Genomic DNA, 18,846 nt, shown 5'->3' with positions numbered 1-18,846 from the left:
GTTTTCTTAAAAATGCATTTGTTGGGGCTGCAGAGATGGCTCAGCGGTTAAGAGCACTGTCTGCTCTTCCAGAGGCCCTGAGTTCAATTCCCGACAACCACATGGTGGCTCACAGCCATCTATAATCTGGCACCCTCTTCTGGCCTGTGGGTGTACATGCAGGCAGAGCACTCATATACATAAAATAATTAAAAAAAAAAAAGATTTGTGAGCCAGGTGTGGTAGTGCTCGCCTTTAATCTCAGCACTCCTCGGGAGGCAGAGGCAGGTGATTCTCTGTGAGTTTGAGGCCAGCCTGGTCTACAAAATGAGTCTGGGACAACCAAAACAAACAAAAAACCCAAAATTTGTGCGAGTGTGTGCCATGTGTGGGCTGGGGCCTGTGGAGTTCGGCAGAGATGTCAGCTCTCCAGCTGCAGGCAGTTGTGAGCCCCCTGGTACGGGCAAGCTCAGGACCCCTGCATAGCGCACGTTCCTAGACAGAGTGATCTCAGCCCCCCAGTTTTGTTTGTTTTTTACGTGTATGTGTGTGTGTGCCATGTGCATGCGTGGTGCCCATGGAGGTCAGAAAAGGACACCAGAGCCCTCAGTTTCAGACCACCACGTGAGCGCTGAGAATTGAGCCCGGGTCTTTCACAGGAACAAATGCGGAACCCCTGAGCCAGCTCTCCAGCCTCTCACGTTGGTGTTCTGAGCTCAGGCCGGCCTCTAAATAGCAACCCTCCCACCTCACCTCCCTTCCCCAGTGCTTGGATTACTGGCCCCTGAGCCTGGCAAGTGTTTACCTCACACCAGGGAAAACCGGTCTGGAGCCCTTAGGGGTAATTGAGGTGTACCTGTCACTAGGAACTGGCTGAGCACTCCCCAGTCAGAGGTAAACCACTCCATCAAGTGACGGTACACGCCACTCCGAGTCAGCTGTCTGGGTGAAGAGCAAAGCGGACTTGGTCTCATCCTCATGGAATTTATATTCTGTGTGGACAGACTTTCTCTTCCATCCTGCAAGGAGCTGTGGGCACAAGGGCCATGGCTGCTCGCACTGGCCTCCTCCCCTGACTCATGCTATAGACCAAAGGTCCCCGCCCCCTCCTTTCCTCTGCCGCGCTCCTATTTTTCCACTCTGACTTCCTTATAGGTCCTTGGACAACATTCCTGCCTCAAGGCCTTGGCACCTGTGACCCCTTGTACCTGCAACACCCTACCTTAGTTTACTATTAACCTTTCCTTTCCTTTCCCTTGGTTTTCTTAGAAAGTGTCTCTTGTGTCGTCCTGGAAGTTGCTCTGTAGACCAGGCTGGCCTCGAACTCTGAGGTCCACCTGCCTCCCCCCCCTGCCCCCCCAACCCCACCTCCCGAGTGCGCACCACACAGATGCTAGGCAAGGACTCTTATCACTGAGACAAGCCCCTACCTGCATCAGTCCCTTTGTTCTTTGGGACAGGGTCTTGCTTAAGGCGTATGGACTGACCTCGTTTGCAGAGTCCTGGGATTGTGAAACAAAGCAACATGCTGGTTTGGTGGCGCACCTGTGTGGCCTCCGCTCAGGGTCATCCCCAGGGACATAGCAAGCTTGAAGCCAACCCTGACTGTTGGAGATCCGGTCTCAAAACCACCACCAAACATCAACTCCAATGAGGTTTTCACTTTTAAAATGCAATCGCTCTACAAAGCAAGTCCAGGACAGCCAGGGCTACACAGAGAAACCCTGTCTCAAAAATAAAAAATACAAAAACAACAACAACAACAACCCCACCAACTAACCACAATAAAAACACACACAAAAAACCCCAACCAATCAAGACCAGGAAAAAAAGAGAACCCTGTCTCGAGAAAGAAAGAAAAATGCCCAAGGCCTCCCCGGCACACCACACCATTAGCAGGTCTCTGCTTCTGCTTTTACTCCTCTGGTTGGTGGAATAGGCATTGGGCTTTGGACACAGAGTTCACCTATATTTAAGACCAGTTTTAGCACTATACGGACTTGCAGGACACACAGGTCAACATGAGACCCCGGCTCAAAAAAAAAAAAAAAAAGCAGGGGGTGGGGGGGGGGGTACTGGAAAAGACGGCTCAGTGGTTAAGAGCACTGGCTGTTCTTCCAAAGGTCCTGAGTTCAATCCCCTGCACCCACATGGTGGCTCACAGCCATCTATAGTGAGATCTGGTGCCCTCTTCTAGGGTGCAGGCAGAGTGCTGTATACATAACTTAAAAAAAAAAAAGAGGCTGACTGGCTCCTCTTCCAAAGGACCTTGGGTTTGATTCCCAGAGCTAACATGGTGGTTCACAACTGTCTGACTCCAGCTCCAGGGGTTCCATATTCATAAGAATTTAAATTTTAGCGCCAGGCCTTAATCCCAGCACTCGGGACACGGAGGCAGGCGGATCGCTGTGAGTTCGAGGCTAGCCTGGTCTACAGAGAGAGTCCAGGACAGCCAAGGCTACACAGAGAAACCCTGTCTTGAAAAAAAAAAGTGTTTGCTGTTTGGGTGGCTTAAAACCACCTGTAACTGAAGTTCCTGCATCTGCCCTTCACAGACACCAGCACACACATACATGCAAATATTCATACATTAAAAAAAATTTTTTTTTAATCTTTAAAACTAAAGTAGTTCAGATAATGGTCAGCACCAAGTGTGTGCCTCAAGGATGGAGAGGCAGGTACGGAGCCTGCAGCAGCCAGGGCAGGCGTCTCTGCAGTCACAGGTGGGCAGGGACCTGTGGTGGCGCATGCCCACTGCGAATCCTGAGCAGCCACCTCCTCCTGCCTCGAGGCTCACTTTCGGCAGATACAGGCAGGTGTTTGTAGGCTCAATTTTCTTTTCTTTTTCTTTCTTTTTTGTTTTTCGAGACAGGGTTCCTCTGTGTAGCCTTGGCTGTCCTGGACTCGCTTTGTAGACCAGGCCGGCCTCGAACTCACAGCGATCCACCTGTCTCTGCCTCCCGAGTGCTGGAATTAAAGGCGTGCGCCACCACGCCCTGGTTCTGGCTCAATTTTTCTTAACAAATTGTTATTATGAGCGTAATAACCTCACTTATAACCCGACTAACCTAAAACAGGAAACAAAGCTGAAAGAATAACGAAACCATAAGGACATCAGTAACGAGGAAATAGCCTCCTGGCGTAATCAGCAGGATTTCTTCTGCTGGAACCTGGAGCAACCAGGACCCAGTGCCTCAGCCAGAGGCTGGAGCCCTGAAGCCTTCCCTTGAGCCGTTCTCTCCAGGAGGGTCTCGAAGTGCAGCCAACACTATCCCCAGTCTCCAAAGGCCCCGCCTCCTGTTTTTGGCTCACATTTATACCTCCTCTCAGCATTTGTTCAAGGATGCTTTTCAGCTGGTTAACAACCAATCTCCCCCACACGGTGGTTCGACTTCTAAGGGGATAAACATCACCTGCTCTCTCACAAGTCTTTTTCTCATCCCCCTCACTTCTGATCTAAGCAAAAAACATGTTTATCTCTCCTTTAGGTGTTTGGTTTTGAACAATTTTCTATTATATTACTTTTTCTTTTTCTTTTTTTGGCTCTGTGCAGCCTTGACTGTCCTAGACTTGCTTTGTAGACCAGGCTGGCCTCGAACTCAGAGATCCGCCTGCCTCTGCCTCCTGAGTGCTGGTATTAAAGGCGTGCGCCACCATACCCGGCGTATAGTTAATTTTCTAAAGATTTATTTATGCATGCATAAGAGCACTCTATTACATGTATGCCTGTGTGACAGAAGAGGGCACCAGATCTCACTACAGATGGCTGTGAGCCACCATGTGGTTGCTGGGACTTGAACTCAGGACCTCCGGATGAGCAGCCAGTGCCCTTAACCTCTGAGCCATCTCTCCCGCCCCTATCGTGGTCATTTTGTGTGCTTGCGGCTGGATGTGCCCCTGCGGAGGTCCAGAGGCGATTTGCAGGATTCAGTTCTCTTCCCCCATCTCAGCTCACTAGACTTGGCACGGGGACATAGTGCGCCACCTCACCAGCCTCCTTCACCTTTTGCGACAGGTGTAGTCCTGACCGGTCCAGGGTGTCAGGGCAGGGCTAAAGGCGGGCGCCACCACACCCAGCACTGTCATGCTATGTGGCCTCGGCTATAGCAGAACTTTCAACCCTCCTGCCGCAGCCTCCTGAGCAGGAGGATTACAGCGCCTAACTTGGAGCTAATGCTTGTGTCCCAGTCCCAACTGTCGGCCCTAATAGGATCTTGATTGTGAGAAACCAGGACAACTTGGCAGGGCGCAGGCCATCTCCGTACCAGGGCCCCTCACCGCCAGTGCCTGGCCTCCAGCTCCCGCCTCTACAGCTATGAGCTACATGACTGTCTAACCACGCATCTGTTGTGTTTGTTGTGACAGCCCAGATTAAGACACTCGCCTTTACCAAACACGTTTCACCACCACACACTCGGACAGGCACCAGTCTAGGAATTTAACCCATCCGGTTTATCTTCACCATCACCCCAGGGTGCAGCTTTGCCGAGGCCTCTCAGCTGGCACCTTGGCACACTAGCCTGCGCCCCAAATCCCTCAGACACGCCTTTCCTCAGGCCCAGAGGGGCCGGGAACTCATCGCTCCCAGGATGCACTGCGTCTCTAACTTTGTTCAGGGCTTTCCCCCTTATCCCCAGCAAAGGGGATAATTGATGACTGACCTCATTCCTGTCCCCAGAAACCTACAGCCACCCCACCTCCATTTCCCACAGAGGAAAGTCAGGGTGGGGCTGGGAGCGGCAGGGCCGTGAGTCAGGGGCCAAGAGCCGGGAGGACGAAGGTCTGGAGGTGGGGCTCCGCACGGCTCCTGGGTGTGCAGGTCCCACCCCCGCCCCAGGCACTGCCCGCCTAGGGCCTCGGGCCCTCCAGACCGACTAGTCCCCGCCATGGAGTTCGACCTGTCGGCAGGTGTGCTCCCCGACGGCGGGTCTGCGGGGCGAGGGGGCCGGGCTCACGCGCAGGGCTCCCCACTGCAGGCCACCCCCGCCCAGCCCGCCTGACTTCCCTCTCCTCTGCAGCCCTGGGCCCTGGTTCTAAGAAGGCCGAGGGGGCAGGCCGAGGGGGCGACCCCAAGCACTGTCCTCTCAAAGCTCAGGCGGGCGCCGCGCACAAGCCGGTAAGTCCCCTGGCCACCGCGTGGCGTCCCGAGAGCCGGGGACCGGCCCTGCCCTCCCTCACGGTCGCATCCCCCTCCTAGCACGGCTCCTCCGACTCCAGCAGCAGCAGCGGCTCCAGCGACTCGGAGGCCGAAGGGAAGGTAAGAGGCCGCCCTCGCCCGCTCGTCCCCGCTTCCCACCCGGCCACCTCCTCTCCCTCCCACCCACCGCCCTCCGCTCCCCAGACGCACGCCGCTGGCCCCAAGAAGCATGACCGCCCCTCGGACAAGGCCAAGAAACCCAAGGTGAAGAAGGAGAAGAAAAAGGTGGAGGAGAAGAAAAAGGACAAGGCCCCCCACTGACTTATTAAACGCGCAGCCCGCCCGCTCCACAGCGCCCTCTGCGGGTGAGGAGCGGAGGCGGCGCCGGCGCAGCAGGTTTATTGTTGCGGTGTGCAGCTGGCGACGGGGCGCGAGCACCTCGGCCGGGAGGGAGGGCGGGAGGAGGGAAGAAGGGAGGGATGGGGGGCCCGGGGGGCGGGCGAGATGAGTGTGGGCGCGGCAGGCGGGCGGCCGCTCACCGCACCAGGTGGAAGGTGAGCCAGTACATGAGCAGCGGCTGCGCAGCCGCCACCGCCATGGTCAGGTACATGCGCAGCTGGTTCCGCGCCCCGCGGACCGGCACCCCTTCTGCCGCCGCCTGGGCCAGGATCTTCAGCCGCAGCGTCCGGATCTGGGTAGCAGGGAAAGATGGGTCAGCGTCGGGGACGCCCTAAGTGCCAGGCAGCCCGGGACGAGCCCCTACACCCTCTGCGGCCTCCAGTTTGCGCTCCTAGAAGGTTCTGCGGAATAGCTACCTCCCTAGCCCCCCCCCCCCCCCCCGGAGCAAAGCCGCCTACCCATGCTAGGCCAGTGCGCTACCACTGAGTAACACCCTCAGCCCGCAAGACACATTTTTTTCTTTTTTCTCAAGACAGGGTAGGATTTCTCTTGTAGACCAGGCTGGCCTCGAACTCAGAGATCCCCCTGCCTCTGCCTCCCCAGTGCTGGGATTAAAGGTGTGCGCCACCGCCGCCACCACCACGCCCAGCTTGACACATTTTTAAGACAAGTTAGAAAAGCTATTTTCTTTTTCTTTTCATTAAGGTACATATTCTCTTTCTTGCCTCAATCTTCTTAGTGCTGGGATTAGAGCCCCGAGTGACATTTGGCTTCCCCACCCCCACATGTATATATGTGTGTGTGTTTCCTAGGGTTGGGGCGCTTGGGTTCTTTTCTTCCACCATGTGGCTTCCGGGAATAGAAGTCAAGTTGTCAGGCTTGGCAGCAAGTGCCCCTCACCAGCTTAGCCATCTCACAGGCCGTGTGTGTGTGTGTGTGTGTGTGTGTTCGTGTATGCACACACATGGTTTGTTTGTGGAGGTTAGAGGACATCCTCGGGGCTCTCCTTTTTTTCACACATGGTCAGTCTTTCATTAAGCAGACAATTACTGGACAGGCCAGGCTGGCAGGCCAGTGAGCCCTGGTGCCCATCTCCAGTTCCTAGCTCTGTGATTACAAGGGTATACCTTCACTCCAGCTTTCCCCCCCTAAATGTGGGGGTCTAAGGATTGAACTCAAGTCCGCCTGACTGTCGGAGCCATCTCTCGGCTCTTAGCCTCAGTGTCAACTTCTGCCTGTGGGTCAGGCTCTCACTCACCTGGGTCTAAATCCTGACTGCACCTGTGAGCTGGGCAGCCCTGGCCTGCAGCGTCCTGACTGCACCTGTGAGCTGGGCAGCCCTGGCCTGCAGCGTCCTGACTGCACCTGTGAGCTGGGCAGCCCTGGCCTGCAGTGTCCCGACTGTGTCTGTGAGCTGGGCAGCCCTGGCCTGCAGCGTCCCGACTGCGTCTGTGAGCTGGGCAGCCCTGGCCTGCAGTGTCCTGACTGCGCCTGTGAGCTGGGCAGCCCTGGCCTGCAGCGTCCTGACTGCGTCTGTGAGCTGGGCAGCCCTGGCCTGCAGCGTCCTGACTGCGTCTGTGAGCTGGGCAGCCCTGGCCTGCAGTGTCCCGACTGCGTCTGTGAGCTGGGCAGCCCTGGCCTGCAGCGTCCCGACTGTGTCTGTGTGCTGGGCAGCCCTGGCCTGCAGTGTCCCGACTGTGTCTGTGAGCTGGGCAGCCCTGGCCTGCAGCGTCCCGACTGCGTCTGTGAGCTGGGCAGCCCTGGCCTGCAGTGTCCTGACTGTGCCTGTGAGCTGGGCAGCCCTGGCCTGCAGCATCCTGACTGGCTGTTGCTCTAACAGAACCCACACAGACTTCCCTCTCCTAGGAGGCTCTCCTAGACCCCAGACTTGGTTCCTGGATGCTCAAAAGCCCTCCCCGATTCGGTCCAGGAGGCCGTGGCCTCAGCCTTGCCCATCCTGAGCCCCACTCACCATGAACACAAAGATGGACACAGAGCACCAGGCAAGCACCAGGTAGTAGCCAATCTTCCCAAAGAGCAGGCCCGTGAGCACCCCGCCAATCATCCTGAGTGCAGGGGAAATCGGGGTGAAGAGGAGGCCGAGGTCTGGGACTGGCAGGCAGGGCAGAAGCACTCACCCGACATATTTGTAGCCCAGGAAGGCCAGCAGGTCGATAGTGGTGAGGTCGGTGTTGACAGTCACCAGGTAGAGACTCAGCAGGATGGCCACCACCTCCAGGGTCAGCCAGGCCAGGGCCGAGCTCGCCTGCAGTCCCAGGAGGTCTGGGGAGAACCTGCCGGAAGTGACACCCATACTTGCTCGGTCATGGGGCTGGTAGCCTAGACACCCCTGAGCATCACCTGGGGCAGCCCTGTGTTGAGGGCGCTGGGGACGGATCAGGGACCACCAGCAAGGACCTAGGTCTGTCCCTTGACGGTGACACTCAAGTCAGGGCTTGGATGGGGGACATCGGAGCCCTGAGAGGGCTACCACCAGGGCTCCTCCCTAAAGAAAGGACAGCCGGGCGAAGGCTGAAGAGTCAGGAACTTGCTCCACTCTGGAGGCCGAGCAATGGTTTTGCTGACACTTGTTTTCAGTGCACAAAAGGGGGGACAGGCCACTGTGAGTGAGAGGTGGGCGCACTCAGCCTGGGGCCTGTGAAGTGACACAGGACAGGAACCACAGTGCATGTGCAGGTGGGTGCTGCACACACGGGAGGGGCACACTCTGTGCCAGGCAAATGGGGGTGGAGGGACCCCGGGGTGGCCGCAGCGGGGCTGGGTGAGCCTCGGACAGCTGCACAGAACAGGGTGGGTGGAGGCCAGGCCCACCTCTTAGGCCGTTGGCTGCCGCTAAAGCAAAGACACAAAAGGTGAGTGAGGAGCAGCTCATTTAGGGCGCTGTGAGGCAGAGGATAGATTTGTGGGTGAAGGCCAAGAGGAAGGAAGGCTGGATTTGGGTTACCCAGCACAGATGGGCATGATGCAGGCAGGTTAAGGGGGTCACGTGACTGACACCGTCTAGGCCGCCTGGCAGCGAGGTGGGGCTGTTCCAACATAGAGAAGCTGTGACCTCTCTCAGATGGCTCTGGGCCACCTCACAGCCCCTGCTCTGGGATCCTTACCTGTCCTGCGTCCCCAGTGCAAGGCCGGCCACCAGGATGTAGGTGATGAACGCCATGGCTGTGGAAGACAGACACTGTCAGAGGGCGGGGGAGGCCCTCGGCGGGCACCAGTCCCAGACTCCCCCAGGCAGTGGTGGGAGGGCGCGACCTGGGATGTAGAGGTCTGGGGCGTTGATGTCAAAGCGGGGGGCCACCGGGGTGTCCTGCTGGTATTGTACCTCCCAGTCCTGTGGAGAGAGTCGAGGGGGTAGTGGGACCTAGGACCGCAGGGAGGGGGGGGGACCCTTCCCGGCTCCCGGCCAGCTGGGTGGGCGGGGCTCACCTGGTGTAGGTAGGGAAAGACAAGCAGGCCCAGCTTCTTGCCTACGTACATGGTGTCCACAGCGAAGTAATACTTGAGCTTGCTGACGGGGATGAAGCGGTCAATCTGCCGAGGCGATGCTCAAGCCTGAGGCCCTGGGCACCCGGCATTGCCCCCTCCCCCCCCCCCAGCCTACGCCCCGCCCCCAGCCTCCAGCCCACCACACGCCCCGCCCCCAGACTCTGGCCAGTAGTCCATCCTCCTCACATTCTTGTCCACCAGCTCCTTGCCCTGAGCGGCCAGGCTGCTCCCATAGGCCATCGCCATGTTGGACATAGGGTCAGCCAGGAAGGCTGCCTCGGGAGACGAATGGGTGGGGTAACCCAGGCCACCTGGTGACGGCTGGCCTCCGTAGCCGCGGCTCGGGGTTGAACTCGTGTCATCGAAAAACTGGTGGGGATCAGCCATGGCGGGTTGGGATGCTGGGACCCTCCGCTTTGAGGCTGCGGAGAAAAAGGGAAGGAAGTTGGTTAATTCTGCATACAGGTCCCACCACCCTTTGGGGCCACAGCTGGGACAAGGTCACCAAATGGTTGTGAAGTCGGATGGGCTGCCCATCCTTCAGCCTACATGCCTGCATCCATGCTTTCATTACCCCCGCCATCACCTAGCCTCCACCTCTCATCTACCTATCCAGATGATGATGAGCTCATCACATAGCCCTGTGCCAGCCACTACCAGCAGGGCCTGCGTTCCTACTCCTTCCACACTGACATCCCCCAGCCTCCGCCACCAGGCCTCTCCCTCCGTGTTCCCTGGACCGCTCGGCACATACCCCGCTCAGGGCCTCTGTACTAGCCATGCCTCGGTGGGAACTGTTCTCCCCTGACACTCTCCAGGCTCTCTCCTGTCCTCCCCAGGTCCTTCCTGCTGCGCACAATGCAGCTCCCCTGGCAGGGCCCACTGCTCCGCCCTGCAGGGATGTCTAGAGCACTGAGCATCAATTGGCAGATGGCCTGTTTCTTTTCTCTTGTTCACAGGCGAATGCCCTAGTTCCTAGAACAGGTTTAGATCGGGCAGATAACCTCCTGGGCAGCTACGTGGCTAGGATGTAGCAGTGACCCCGCACCATGTGTATAACACAACAGCTAAGCTCATATACTCACAACTGTGACAATTCAACCGATGCCATTACCAGTTGGAAATTCTTTTTATTTATTATGCATACAGTGCTCTGCCTGCATGTACACCTGCAGGCCAGAAGAGGGCGCCAGATCTCACTATAGATGGTTGTGAGCCACCATGTGGTTGCCGGGAACTGAACTCAGGACCTCTGGAAGAGCAGCCAGTGCTATTCACCGCTGAGCCATCTCTCCAGCCCCTAAATTATTACTTTTTGATTTGTTTTATGAGACAGGGTCTCTCTGTATAACCCTGGCTGTCCTGGACTCACTTTGTAGACCAGGCTGGCCTCAAACTCACAGAGATCCACCTGCCTCTGCCTCCGAGTGCTGGGATTAAAGGCGTGCGCCACCACCGCCCAGCCTTGAGCTATTTTTAATAAGGCAGAGTTCCAATATAGACTTAAGCACAAGGGTCGAGAGGCTCTTCAGAAAGAGATAAGACACTCTGAGGGCATGGGTGTGACTTGCCATTGTCCACAGTTTACAGAGGAGAAAAACAAGACCAAAGAAGCTGAGGTTCCGTGTTGGGCAGTGGTGGCGCACGCCTTTAATCCCAGCACTCGGGAGGCAGAGGCAGGCGGATCACTGTGAGTTCGAGGCCAGCCTGGTCTACAGAGTGAGTCCAGGACAGCCAAGACTACACAGAGAAACCCTGTCTCAAAAAACAAAAAAAGAAAGGAAGCAGCAGCTAAGGTTGATAGTCACACAGATACCACAGGACAGCGCCTACTTCAAGAGCTTGCCCAGGCAGGTATGGGCTGCGTGCCCTTCATCCCAGCGTGTGGGAGGCAGAGGCAGGGGGATCTCTGAGCTCCAGCCCAGCCTGGTCTACATAGCAGGACTACTTACAGGGTGCCAGGACTACCTGCCTCCACAGACAAACACTCTCCCCAAGAAGAAGAAAGGAAAAACATCAACAAGGTAGAAGGGCTGGGCAGAGGCTTCAGCGGGCGGACCTGGGTTCAAGTCTCTGCCCCTCCCACCACCTGTACTCTCAATTCCAGGGAACCCAACCCCCACCCTGTGGCCTCTGCAGGTACACACACACACACACACACACACACACACATACACACACACACACACCACACACACAAAATTAAATAAAATCTTTAAACAACAACAGCAAAAGCAACCTAAGCCCATAGTAGCTAAGACCCGAGTAATGAAATCTAAGGTTGACCTTTTGCATCCATGCACAAGCATGCGCACGCGCGCGCGCACACACACACACACACACACACACACCCTTCTTCCCCATCACACACACACAAAACAAAGAAGAAACCAAACAAACTGCTGTTGGAGCACTGACCCAAGCACATGCGAGGTCCAGGGTTCAATTCCCCCGTAGGGCATATCTGTAAACGCCCCCCACACGCCATGGCGGAGACCCACAGACAGGACAGAGAAGGAAGAGTGGAGGCTGATGAGTGGGCCAGGCCGAGACCAGGGTGGACAGACAGGGCCGGGGTGGGGTGGGGGGCATGCTGAAGCTGTGCTGAGCCGGGGGGTGTGGGGAGGAAGTGGGGGAACCCCCAACCTTCTCAGATGGTCGAAGCAGAGGTAGGAGGTGTTATCTGGAGAGATGGGGTTAGCCCCAGGGCCCAGATCCTGGTTGTTGAGCACGCGGCCCGGGGAGCTGTGTGCGTGCGACTGCACGGCTGGGAGGAGCGGCCCGGGAGTGGACCTGCCTCTCAGCGAATCCTCGGTAGCCTCTCAAGCTGACGGTCCTGACACCCATAAGCTGCGGGTTCAGCCGGGACGGTGGCTCACATCTGCAGTCCCAGCACTCAGGGGGCTGAGGCAGGAGCATTATCTGAACATGTTCTGTTTTGTTTTGTCCGTTGTTCTCTTTGAGACAGGGTCTCTCTGTGTAGACCAGGCTGGCCTCGAACTCACAGCGATCCCCTGCCTCTGCCTCCTGAGTGCTGGGATTAAAGGCGTGCGCCACCACCTCCCGGCTAAAAGAAGTAAGTCTTTAAAAGCAAAACAGGCCGGGCGGTGGTGGTGCACACCTTTAATCCCAGCACTCGGGAGGCAGAGGCAGGGGATCACTGTGAGTTTGAGGCCAGCCTGGTCTACAAAGTGAGTCCAGGACAGCCAGGGCTACACAGAGAGACCCTGTCTTGAAAAATTAAAAAAAAAAAAAGAGTAACTTCTTTTTATTTATACATGTATGAGAGTTTTGCCTGCTGCTGGGAGCCACCGCATGAGTGCTAGGAACAGAACCATGCCCTCTGCAAGAGCAACGCCTGTCCGTAACTGACGAGCTGTGCCCAGTCCACTGCACGTGTTATGTGCACACAGCGTGCGTGTGTGTGCAGAGGTCAACAGCTGTCTTGCTCAGTCACTCTCCACTTACATTTTGAGACAGGCTCTCACTGACCACACAGCTCACTGGTCTGCCTAGGCAGGCTGGACAAGAAACTCTCGGAACCCTTGGCCTCCGCAGGGCTGGGGTCACAGCATGCGCCACCACGCCCGGCCACTTATGTGGGTGCTGGGGGTCCACACTCAAGTCCTCCCACGTGAGCAAAGTACACGACTGCATCCTTTTGCCAGCTGCTCCCTTGCCTCTTGCGAAACACGGTCTCACTCTGTACTGGCCCAGGCTGGTCTTGAACTCAGGACTTTCTTCTGCCTTGGCCTTCCACGTATCTAGGACAAGAGGCTGATCCCTCAGGCCCAGCTTGCTCCACTCCTCCCTAATGGGCATTTGGTGCCACCGACCCAGGTGGTGCCAACCCCCGACTCCTTCTGAGACACCGCGGAACGACCAGTTCCTCTCTCGCGGTTCGGCCAGAGGCGGCTGGCTGGAACTCCTGTCAGCCAGCTCCAGCTGGAGACACGGCAGCACAGAAGGCGACGGTGCCCTGACTTCCTGGTCGCTCTCTGGGGCAGATGCTTCCCAGCTCGCAGAGACGGGTGACCCAATTCTCCAGCCTGGCCCTCCTCTCGCTCACAGCCACGGTGCCTTTGGCTTCTGGGCTCATCTCCGCCTGCTCTGAGGCCTTCTGGGTCAGGCCCAGGTCAGCTTCCTCCAGGAACCCCCACTAGCTGTCCCTGGCTTCCCCTTTCTGCCCACCTGGCCCCTCTTGACATCTACCCAAGTCCCCCACCTGCACACACGACGCCAGGCGCCTTGCCTGTTCTCGGCCGCATTGAAGGAGTCTCCAGTGGCAGGCAGAGGCGAGTTTTTTGTGAAGTACTGAACGTCGGAAACCAGGGCCTTGTGCGGGTTAAGCGAGTCTCTACCACTTAGTTCCACCGCCAGCCTTCTTTCTATTTCTTTTTTATTATAAACACAAAGTATTGCCGGGCAGTAGTGGCACGCGCCTTTAATCCCAACACTCCGGAGGCAGGGGCAGGCAGATCGCTGTGAGTTCAAGGCCAGCCCGGTCTTCTACAAAGTGAGTCTAGGACAGCCAAGGCTACACGGAGACCCTGTCTCGGAAAAACCAAAATAAGGGCTGAAGAGATGGCTCAGCAGTTAAGAGCACTGGCTGCTCTTCCAGAGGTCCTGAGTTCAATTCCCAGCAACCACATGGTGGCTCACAACCATCCGTAATGAGATCTGACGCCCTCTTCTGGCCTGTGGTTGTATGTGCAGGCAGAACACTGTATACATACATAATAAATAAATCTTAAAAGAAAACCCAAAATAAATATATAAATAAATAAAGACAAGGTCTTGTTGGAGTGTGATGGCAAGCGTCTTTAATCCCAGCACTCAGGAGGCGGAGGCAGGTGGACCTCTGGGGGTTTGAAAGCTACCAGGTCAGCTAGGGCTACACAGTAAGAGCATGTCTCAAAGAAAAACAAACACAACAAAGCAAAAACGCAAAACAGGGTTTTACTAAGTTCCCCAGGTCAGGCTGACTTGGAATTAACTATGTAAGCCCAGGCTAGCCTTGAACTTGAGATCTTGCCCTGCCTCCCAAGCAGCTGGGTTTACAGACCTACACCACCGGTTTTAACTCTGTGATCCACTTACTGGCCTCGAACTCAGTGATCTTCCTACCTCTGCCTCCCAAATGCTGGGATTAAGGGCCTCAAACTCACAGCGATCCGCCTGCCTCTGCCTCACGAGTGTTGGGATTAAAGGCCTGTGCGCCACCCCTGCCCGGCTTCTTTTTTCTTTTTGTTTTTTGTTTTATTTTGGTTTGGTTTTTTGAGACAGGGTTTCTCTGTGTAGCCTTGGCTGTCCTGGACTCACTTTGTAGACCAGGCTGGCCTCAAACTCACAGCGATCCACCTGCCTCTGCCTCCCGAGTGCTGGGATTAAAGGCGTGCACTACCACTGCCCGGCTCTTTTTGGTTTCTTAAGAAAAGGTCTCAGGAGCTGGAGAGACGGCTCAGAGGTTAAGAGCACTGGCTGCCCTTCTAGAGGTCCTGAGTTCAATTCCCAGCAACCACATGGTGGCTCACAACCATCTATAATGAGATCTGGGGCCCTCTGGATATAAAACAAATAAATAAATCTTTTTTAAAAATTAAAGAAGAAGAAGAAAAAGAAAAGGTCTTACTATGTAGCTCCTGCTGTCCTGGGACTCACTCTGTAGTCCAGGCGCTGGCTCTGAAAACATGGGTCACCCTCCTGCTTGGATCAGAGGCAAGCACCCCATCACCTAGATAATCCTTTTAAAGGAACATGAGCCTTCTCATCCTCTGCCCAAGATCAGGGACCACTGTGCCGTGAACCGAATACAAGCAACTCCTCGGCCCTGTGTGCCCTGCGCCGAGTCCTGCCAGCTGTGCTGGCCCCAGATCCCAGGCCTCTCAGGTCCCAACTCTGACAAACTCTTTGCTTAACACCCAGCGCATGGGCGCCTGGCAATGCCACACTCGGGGCTCTGCTCGGATGTTCTCTCTGCTCCTGGGCTCCTTCAGGCCTCATAACCGCCAGGCTCCTGTTTGCCCTCCCCAGCATCTACTCAATTGTCTGTGTTCTCGCCACAGGCCTCCCCCTCCATGAATCCCCTTAGGTCTTTCAGCAATAGGCATGCCCTCTTCAAGGAAGCAAGGACACGTCAGGGCCAACATCTCCATTCCTGCCTCTGCCCGGGTGTGCGCTCCACACCCCCAGGTAGTCAGGCTTGGTGGTAGGCGCCCTTCCTGGAGCCATCTCTGGGAATCTACACCTGACTTGCCCCACTGTTTGCTTTAAACAGAGAGTCGCACCATGTTGCCAGGCAGGCCTTGAACCCACAATCCTCTTCCCTCCAGCTCTCCAGTGGAGAGGACACCTTGCCCTCCCCCCACCCCACCCCACCTCCCTTTCCTATCACAGCAGCTCCATCGCTTCAGTTGGTCCCCGACCTCGACTCTGCGCCGGCAGCTCCCGCACAGGAATGAATGCTAGCTGGCCTCGCTCGGCTGGATCCCCCTGCATCAACAGGCCCCCAAGGCACAACCGGGGTTTCTGTCTCTGACTCGCTGGTTCTTATTACATCTCAACTACTCTGTTGTGGGTTTTTTTTTTTGGTTTTGTTTTTTTGTTTTTCGAGACAGGATCTCTCTGTGTAGCCCTGGCTGTCCTGGACTCGCTTTGTAGACCAGGCTGGCCTCGAACTCACAGCGATCCGCCTGCCTCTGCCTCCCGAGTGCTGGGATTAAAGGCGTGCGCCACCGCGCCCGGCTTTGTTGTGTTTTTTTTTGTTGTTGTTGTTGTTTGTTTTTGTTTTTTCCTCGAGCCTAGTTAAGTGTCTGCCTTCCTCCTGAACTCTAACTGTGAGAAAGCAAGGACCAAAAGGGCTTTGCTGGTTACTAGTGCGTACCCAAATCCTAGCCCAGGGCCTGTCACAAGGTTCGCTGGAGCAAGATACGTTGGATAAATAAATGGAACATTATATATACATATATACACACACACACACACACATATATATATACATGTCGAGAGGGACTTAAAGAGGGATTCAAATTCACAGCTGGGGAAAGGAGGTTAGCAGGACAGTAAGTACTGGCTCCGACCGTCAGCGGGGTGCCAATACGGCCCCGTCTGCACACCCAGTGGGCCCGTGCTACGGAGCGTGGGGTGGGCGACAGCTCGTGGGCACCGGGGGGTGGGGGGGGAGCCTCGGAAAGGGGGCGAGCGCAGGAGGGCGAGTCGCTGACCGCAAATGAATGGAAGTCGCGTTTCTCCGAACGTCAACACGTTCAGCCCTCCTCCCGCTCGCCTTCTTTTTAAATGAATATTATTCCCTTTAAGAACCTTACCCGCGACGCGCCCCCTGCCCTGCGGACTGGACATCCCCGTGTGCCCGCCGTGCGCGACCGGGCAGCTCCGGGTCCCGGGTCTCGTGACCTTCCGTGCCGACCTGGAGTGACCTCGCCAACCGCCGCCCCGGCCCGCCACACCCTCCTCGCCCGCCCCCGATCGCCTCAGCCGGCCACGTACGCCACTTACGCAGCCGGGGCGTCCCCGCCGGCGCCGCCAGGCCTGCCGCGTGCATGCTCGGACGCCACCGCCGCGACCCGCCTCCGCCGCGGTTCGGATTGGGCCCGCCCGGCTCCCGTAGCCACGCCCCCATCGGTCCCGAGAGAGCCAATCGTAGAGCTACGCCTTCTAAGGGGGCGGCCCGCTTGGGTGGGCGGAGGCTTACGTAGGGGCGGGAACTGGAGCTCGTGACGTCAGGGGAGAGGCCGTCCCTGAGGCTCCACGGGGCGGAGCCTGATAACGATCCTAGGCGACCAAGGCTTCTGGCGGGAAGGAAAACGTTTTCTGGCGTAGCGTAGGGGTTGACGGGAAATGTAGTTCTTTACAAGGCTGGCGCTTCGATTTAGCGGAGAGCAGAGCAGGGTGGCGGGGAGCGGTGGATTTTTATCGCAGTTATGCGGGCTCTCCCGTTTACACGAGAGCAGCAGTCTTTATCCAAGTATTTAGGGAAAGGAGCCGGGCAGTGGTGGCGCACGCCTTTAATCCCAGCACTCGGGAGGCAGAGGCAGGCGGATCGCTGTGAGTTCGAGGCCAGCCTGGTCTACAAAGCGAGTCCAGGACAGCCACGGCTACACAGAGAAACCCTGTCTCAAAAACAAAACAAAACAAAACAAAACAAAGTATTTAGGGAAAGGAACGAAGCTTTGTTTTTTTCCTTCCCCGAGACAGGGTTCCTCTGTGTAGCCCTGGCTGTCCTGGACTCGCTTTGTAGCCCAGGCTGGCCTCGAACTCACAGCCATCCACCTGCCTCTGCCTCCCGAGTGCTGGGATTAAAGGCGTGGGCCATCGCCGCCGGGCTAGAAATGAAGCTAAGCATAGTGGATCAGTTCCGTATTTCCAATACTGAGGAAGCGGAAAAGTTCAAAGCCATTCTAAGCTTTGAACATAGTGCACTCTAATCCCAAAATAAATAAATAAATAAATAAAAATGGGGGTGGGGTGGGGGCGAAGACATGGTTCAGCAGTTAAGAGCTCAGCTGCTATTAAAAAAATAATAAATAATAAATTAAAAAAAAAAAGAGCTCAGAGCCGGGCGTGGTGGCACACGCCTTTAATCCCAGCACTCGGGAGGCAGAGGCAGGCGGATCGCTGTGAGTTCAAGGCCAGCCTGGTCTACAAAATCAGTCCAGGATGGCCAAGGCTACACAGAGAAACCCTGTCTCGAAAAAACAAAACAAAAAAAAAGAGCTCAGCTGCTCTTCCAGAGGACCCAGGTTCAGTTCCAACACCCACAAGGCAACTCACACCTGTCTATAGCTCCAGGTCTAGGGGGATCCGACACCTTTACACAGAGGTACATGCAATCACAACACCAATGCACATCAGATAAAAATAAATAAATAAATAATAAATCATTTTTTAATTAAAAAAAAAAAAAAGGAGCCGGGCAGTGGTGATGCACGCCTTTAATCCAAGCACCGAGTATTGTAGGATATTTGATTTCAATGTGATCCGTGAGGTTGTGAACTGGGAAAACCTCAATCTTTGATCCCATTGTGATCCGTGGGCGTGAACTGTAAATATCTGTTTCTTGTGGTTTAACCCTCACACCTTTAATCCTAGAGCTTTCTGTACAGAGGATTTAATAAAATTAACCCTAGGTCAAGAGGTAGAGCTAGACACCAGCGGGCAGGGATTAAGGAGTAGGGACGGCTTTCAGTTGAGATGCTCTCTCCCCTCCCCCCACCCCCACCCCTGCCCGAGACAGGGTCTCTCTGTGTAGCCCTGGCTGTCCTGGACTCACTTTGTAGACCAGGCTGGCCTCGAACTCACAGCAATCCGCCTGCCTCTGCCTCCCGAGTGCTGGGATTAAAGGCGTGCGCCACCGCCACCACCATCTGGCTTGAGTTAAGGGTTATTTAAGACAGCCTGTAGCTCTTGTGTGTTTGGGGTTTTAGCTTGAGCTTTTTAGCTCTCAGCTCTCAGCTCTGTTAAGCTCCTCAGCCCCTTGGCCTTTGGCTTTTTGAGCTTTTTCCGTCAGAACATGAGCTGAGTAGGAAAGGCAGCTGGGTACTTTCTCTTCCTCTCAGAGCTAGCAGGTTTTCACCACAGCATCTCGCTCCTGAGTCTTTACTGGTTAAAATAGAACAATCTGGGATTTTTTATTAAAACCACAACTCAGGGAGGCAGAGGCGGGCGGATCGCTGTGAGTTCGAGGCCAGCCTGGTCTACAAAGTGAGTCCAGGGCAGCCAAGGCTACACAGAGAGACCCTGTCTCGAAAAACCAAACAAACAAACAAAAAAGATACTGCCTATAGCCTCAAGCAGGTGAATTCACA

At 55.8% G+C, this 18,846-nt stretch overlaps 2 protein-coding genes across 4 annotated transcripts; one reads left to right on the top strand and one right to left on the bottom strand.

Moving 5' to 3' along the window:
* Positions 1-4,537: 4,537 nt before the first annotated feature.
* LOC311591545 (immortalization up-regulated protein) lies at positions 4,538-5,522 on the top strand. Its single transcript, XM_084771286.1, has 4 exons — positions 4,538-4,887; positions 4,998-5,095; positions 5,177-5,236; positions 5,321-5,522. The coding sequence occupies exons 1-4, from the start codon at positions 4,866-4,868 to the stop codon at positions 5,435-5,437; spliced, it is 297 nt and encodes a 98-aa protein (XP_084627412.1). The 5' UTR covers positions 4,538-4,865; the 3' UTR covers positions 5,438-5,522.
* YIF1B (Yip1 interacting factor homolog B, membrane trafficking protein) lies at positions 5,435-16,685 on the bottom strand. Of its 3 annotated transcripts, none has more exons than XM_084771265.1 (8): positions 16,529-16,685; positions 9,209-9,444; positions 8,963-9,067; positions 8,789-8,867; positions 8,641-8,698; positions 7,654-7,809; positions 7,488-7,581; positions 5,435-5,807 (listed from the first exon to the last, which is right to left on the bottom strand). In XM_084771265.1, the coding sequence occupies exons 1-8, from the start codon at positions 16,659-16,661 to the stop codon at positions 5,652-5,654; spliced, it is 1,017 nt and encodes a 338-aa protein (XP_084627391.1). In that variant the 5' UTR covers positions 16,662-16,685; the 3' UTR covers positions 5,435-5,651. The 3 variants fall into 3 exon arrangements, with proteins under 3 accessions (XP_084627391.1, XP_084627392.1, XP_084627393.1); XM_084771266.1 differs by having other exon boundaries at positions 16,538-16,669; XM_084771267.1 differs by lacking the exon at positions 16,529-16,685 and adding an exon at positions 16,348-16,511.
* Between the last annotated feature and the right edge of the window lie 2,161 nt (positions 16,686-18,846).

The sequence above is a fragment of the Acomys minous genome, assembly GCF_964271855.1.
Source record: "Acomys minous genome assembly, chromosome: 20".
NCBI classification, from domain to species: domain Eukaryota; kingdom Metazoa; phylum Chordata; class Mammalia; order Rodentia; family Muridae; genus Acomys; species Acomys minous.
Note: the sequence above shows the minus strand (reverse complement) of the source record. Positions and strands in the feature narration are given on the sequence as shown.

Coding starts and splice junctions, on each gene's coding strand:
- LOC311591545 (XM_084771286.1), top strand. CDS start 4,866: ATGGAGTTCGACCTGTCGGCAG. Junction 4,888..4,997: donor GGAGTTCGACCTGTCGGCAG/GTGTGCTCCCCG, acceptor TCTCCTCTGCAG/CCCTGGGCCCTGGTTCTAAG. Junction 5,096..5,176: donor CGGGCGCCGCGCACAAGCCG/GTAAGTCCCCTG, acceptor TCCCCCTCCTAG/CACGGCTCCTCCGACTCCAG.
- YIF1B (XM_084771265.1), bottom strand. CDS start 16,661: ATGGGGGCGTGGCTACGGGAGCCGGGCGGGCCCAATCCGAACCGCGGC. Junction 8,699..8,788: donor CCCAGACCTCTACATCCCAG/GTCGCGCCCTCC, acceptor TGTCTTCCACAG/CCATGGCGTTCATCACCTAC. Junction 7,810..8,640: donor GCACTGGGGACGCAGGACAG/GTAAGGATCCCA, acceptor CACTTCCGGCAG/GTTCTCCCCAGACCTCCTGG.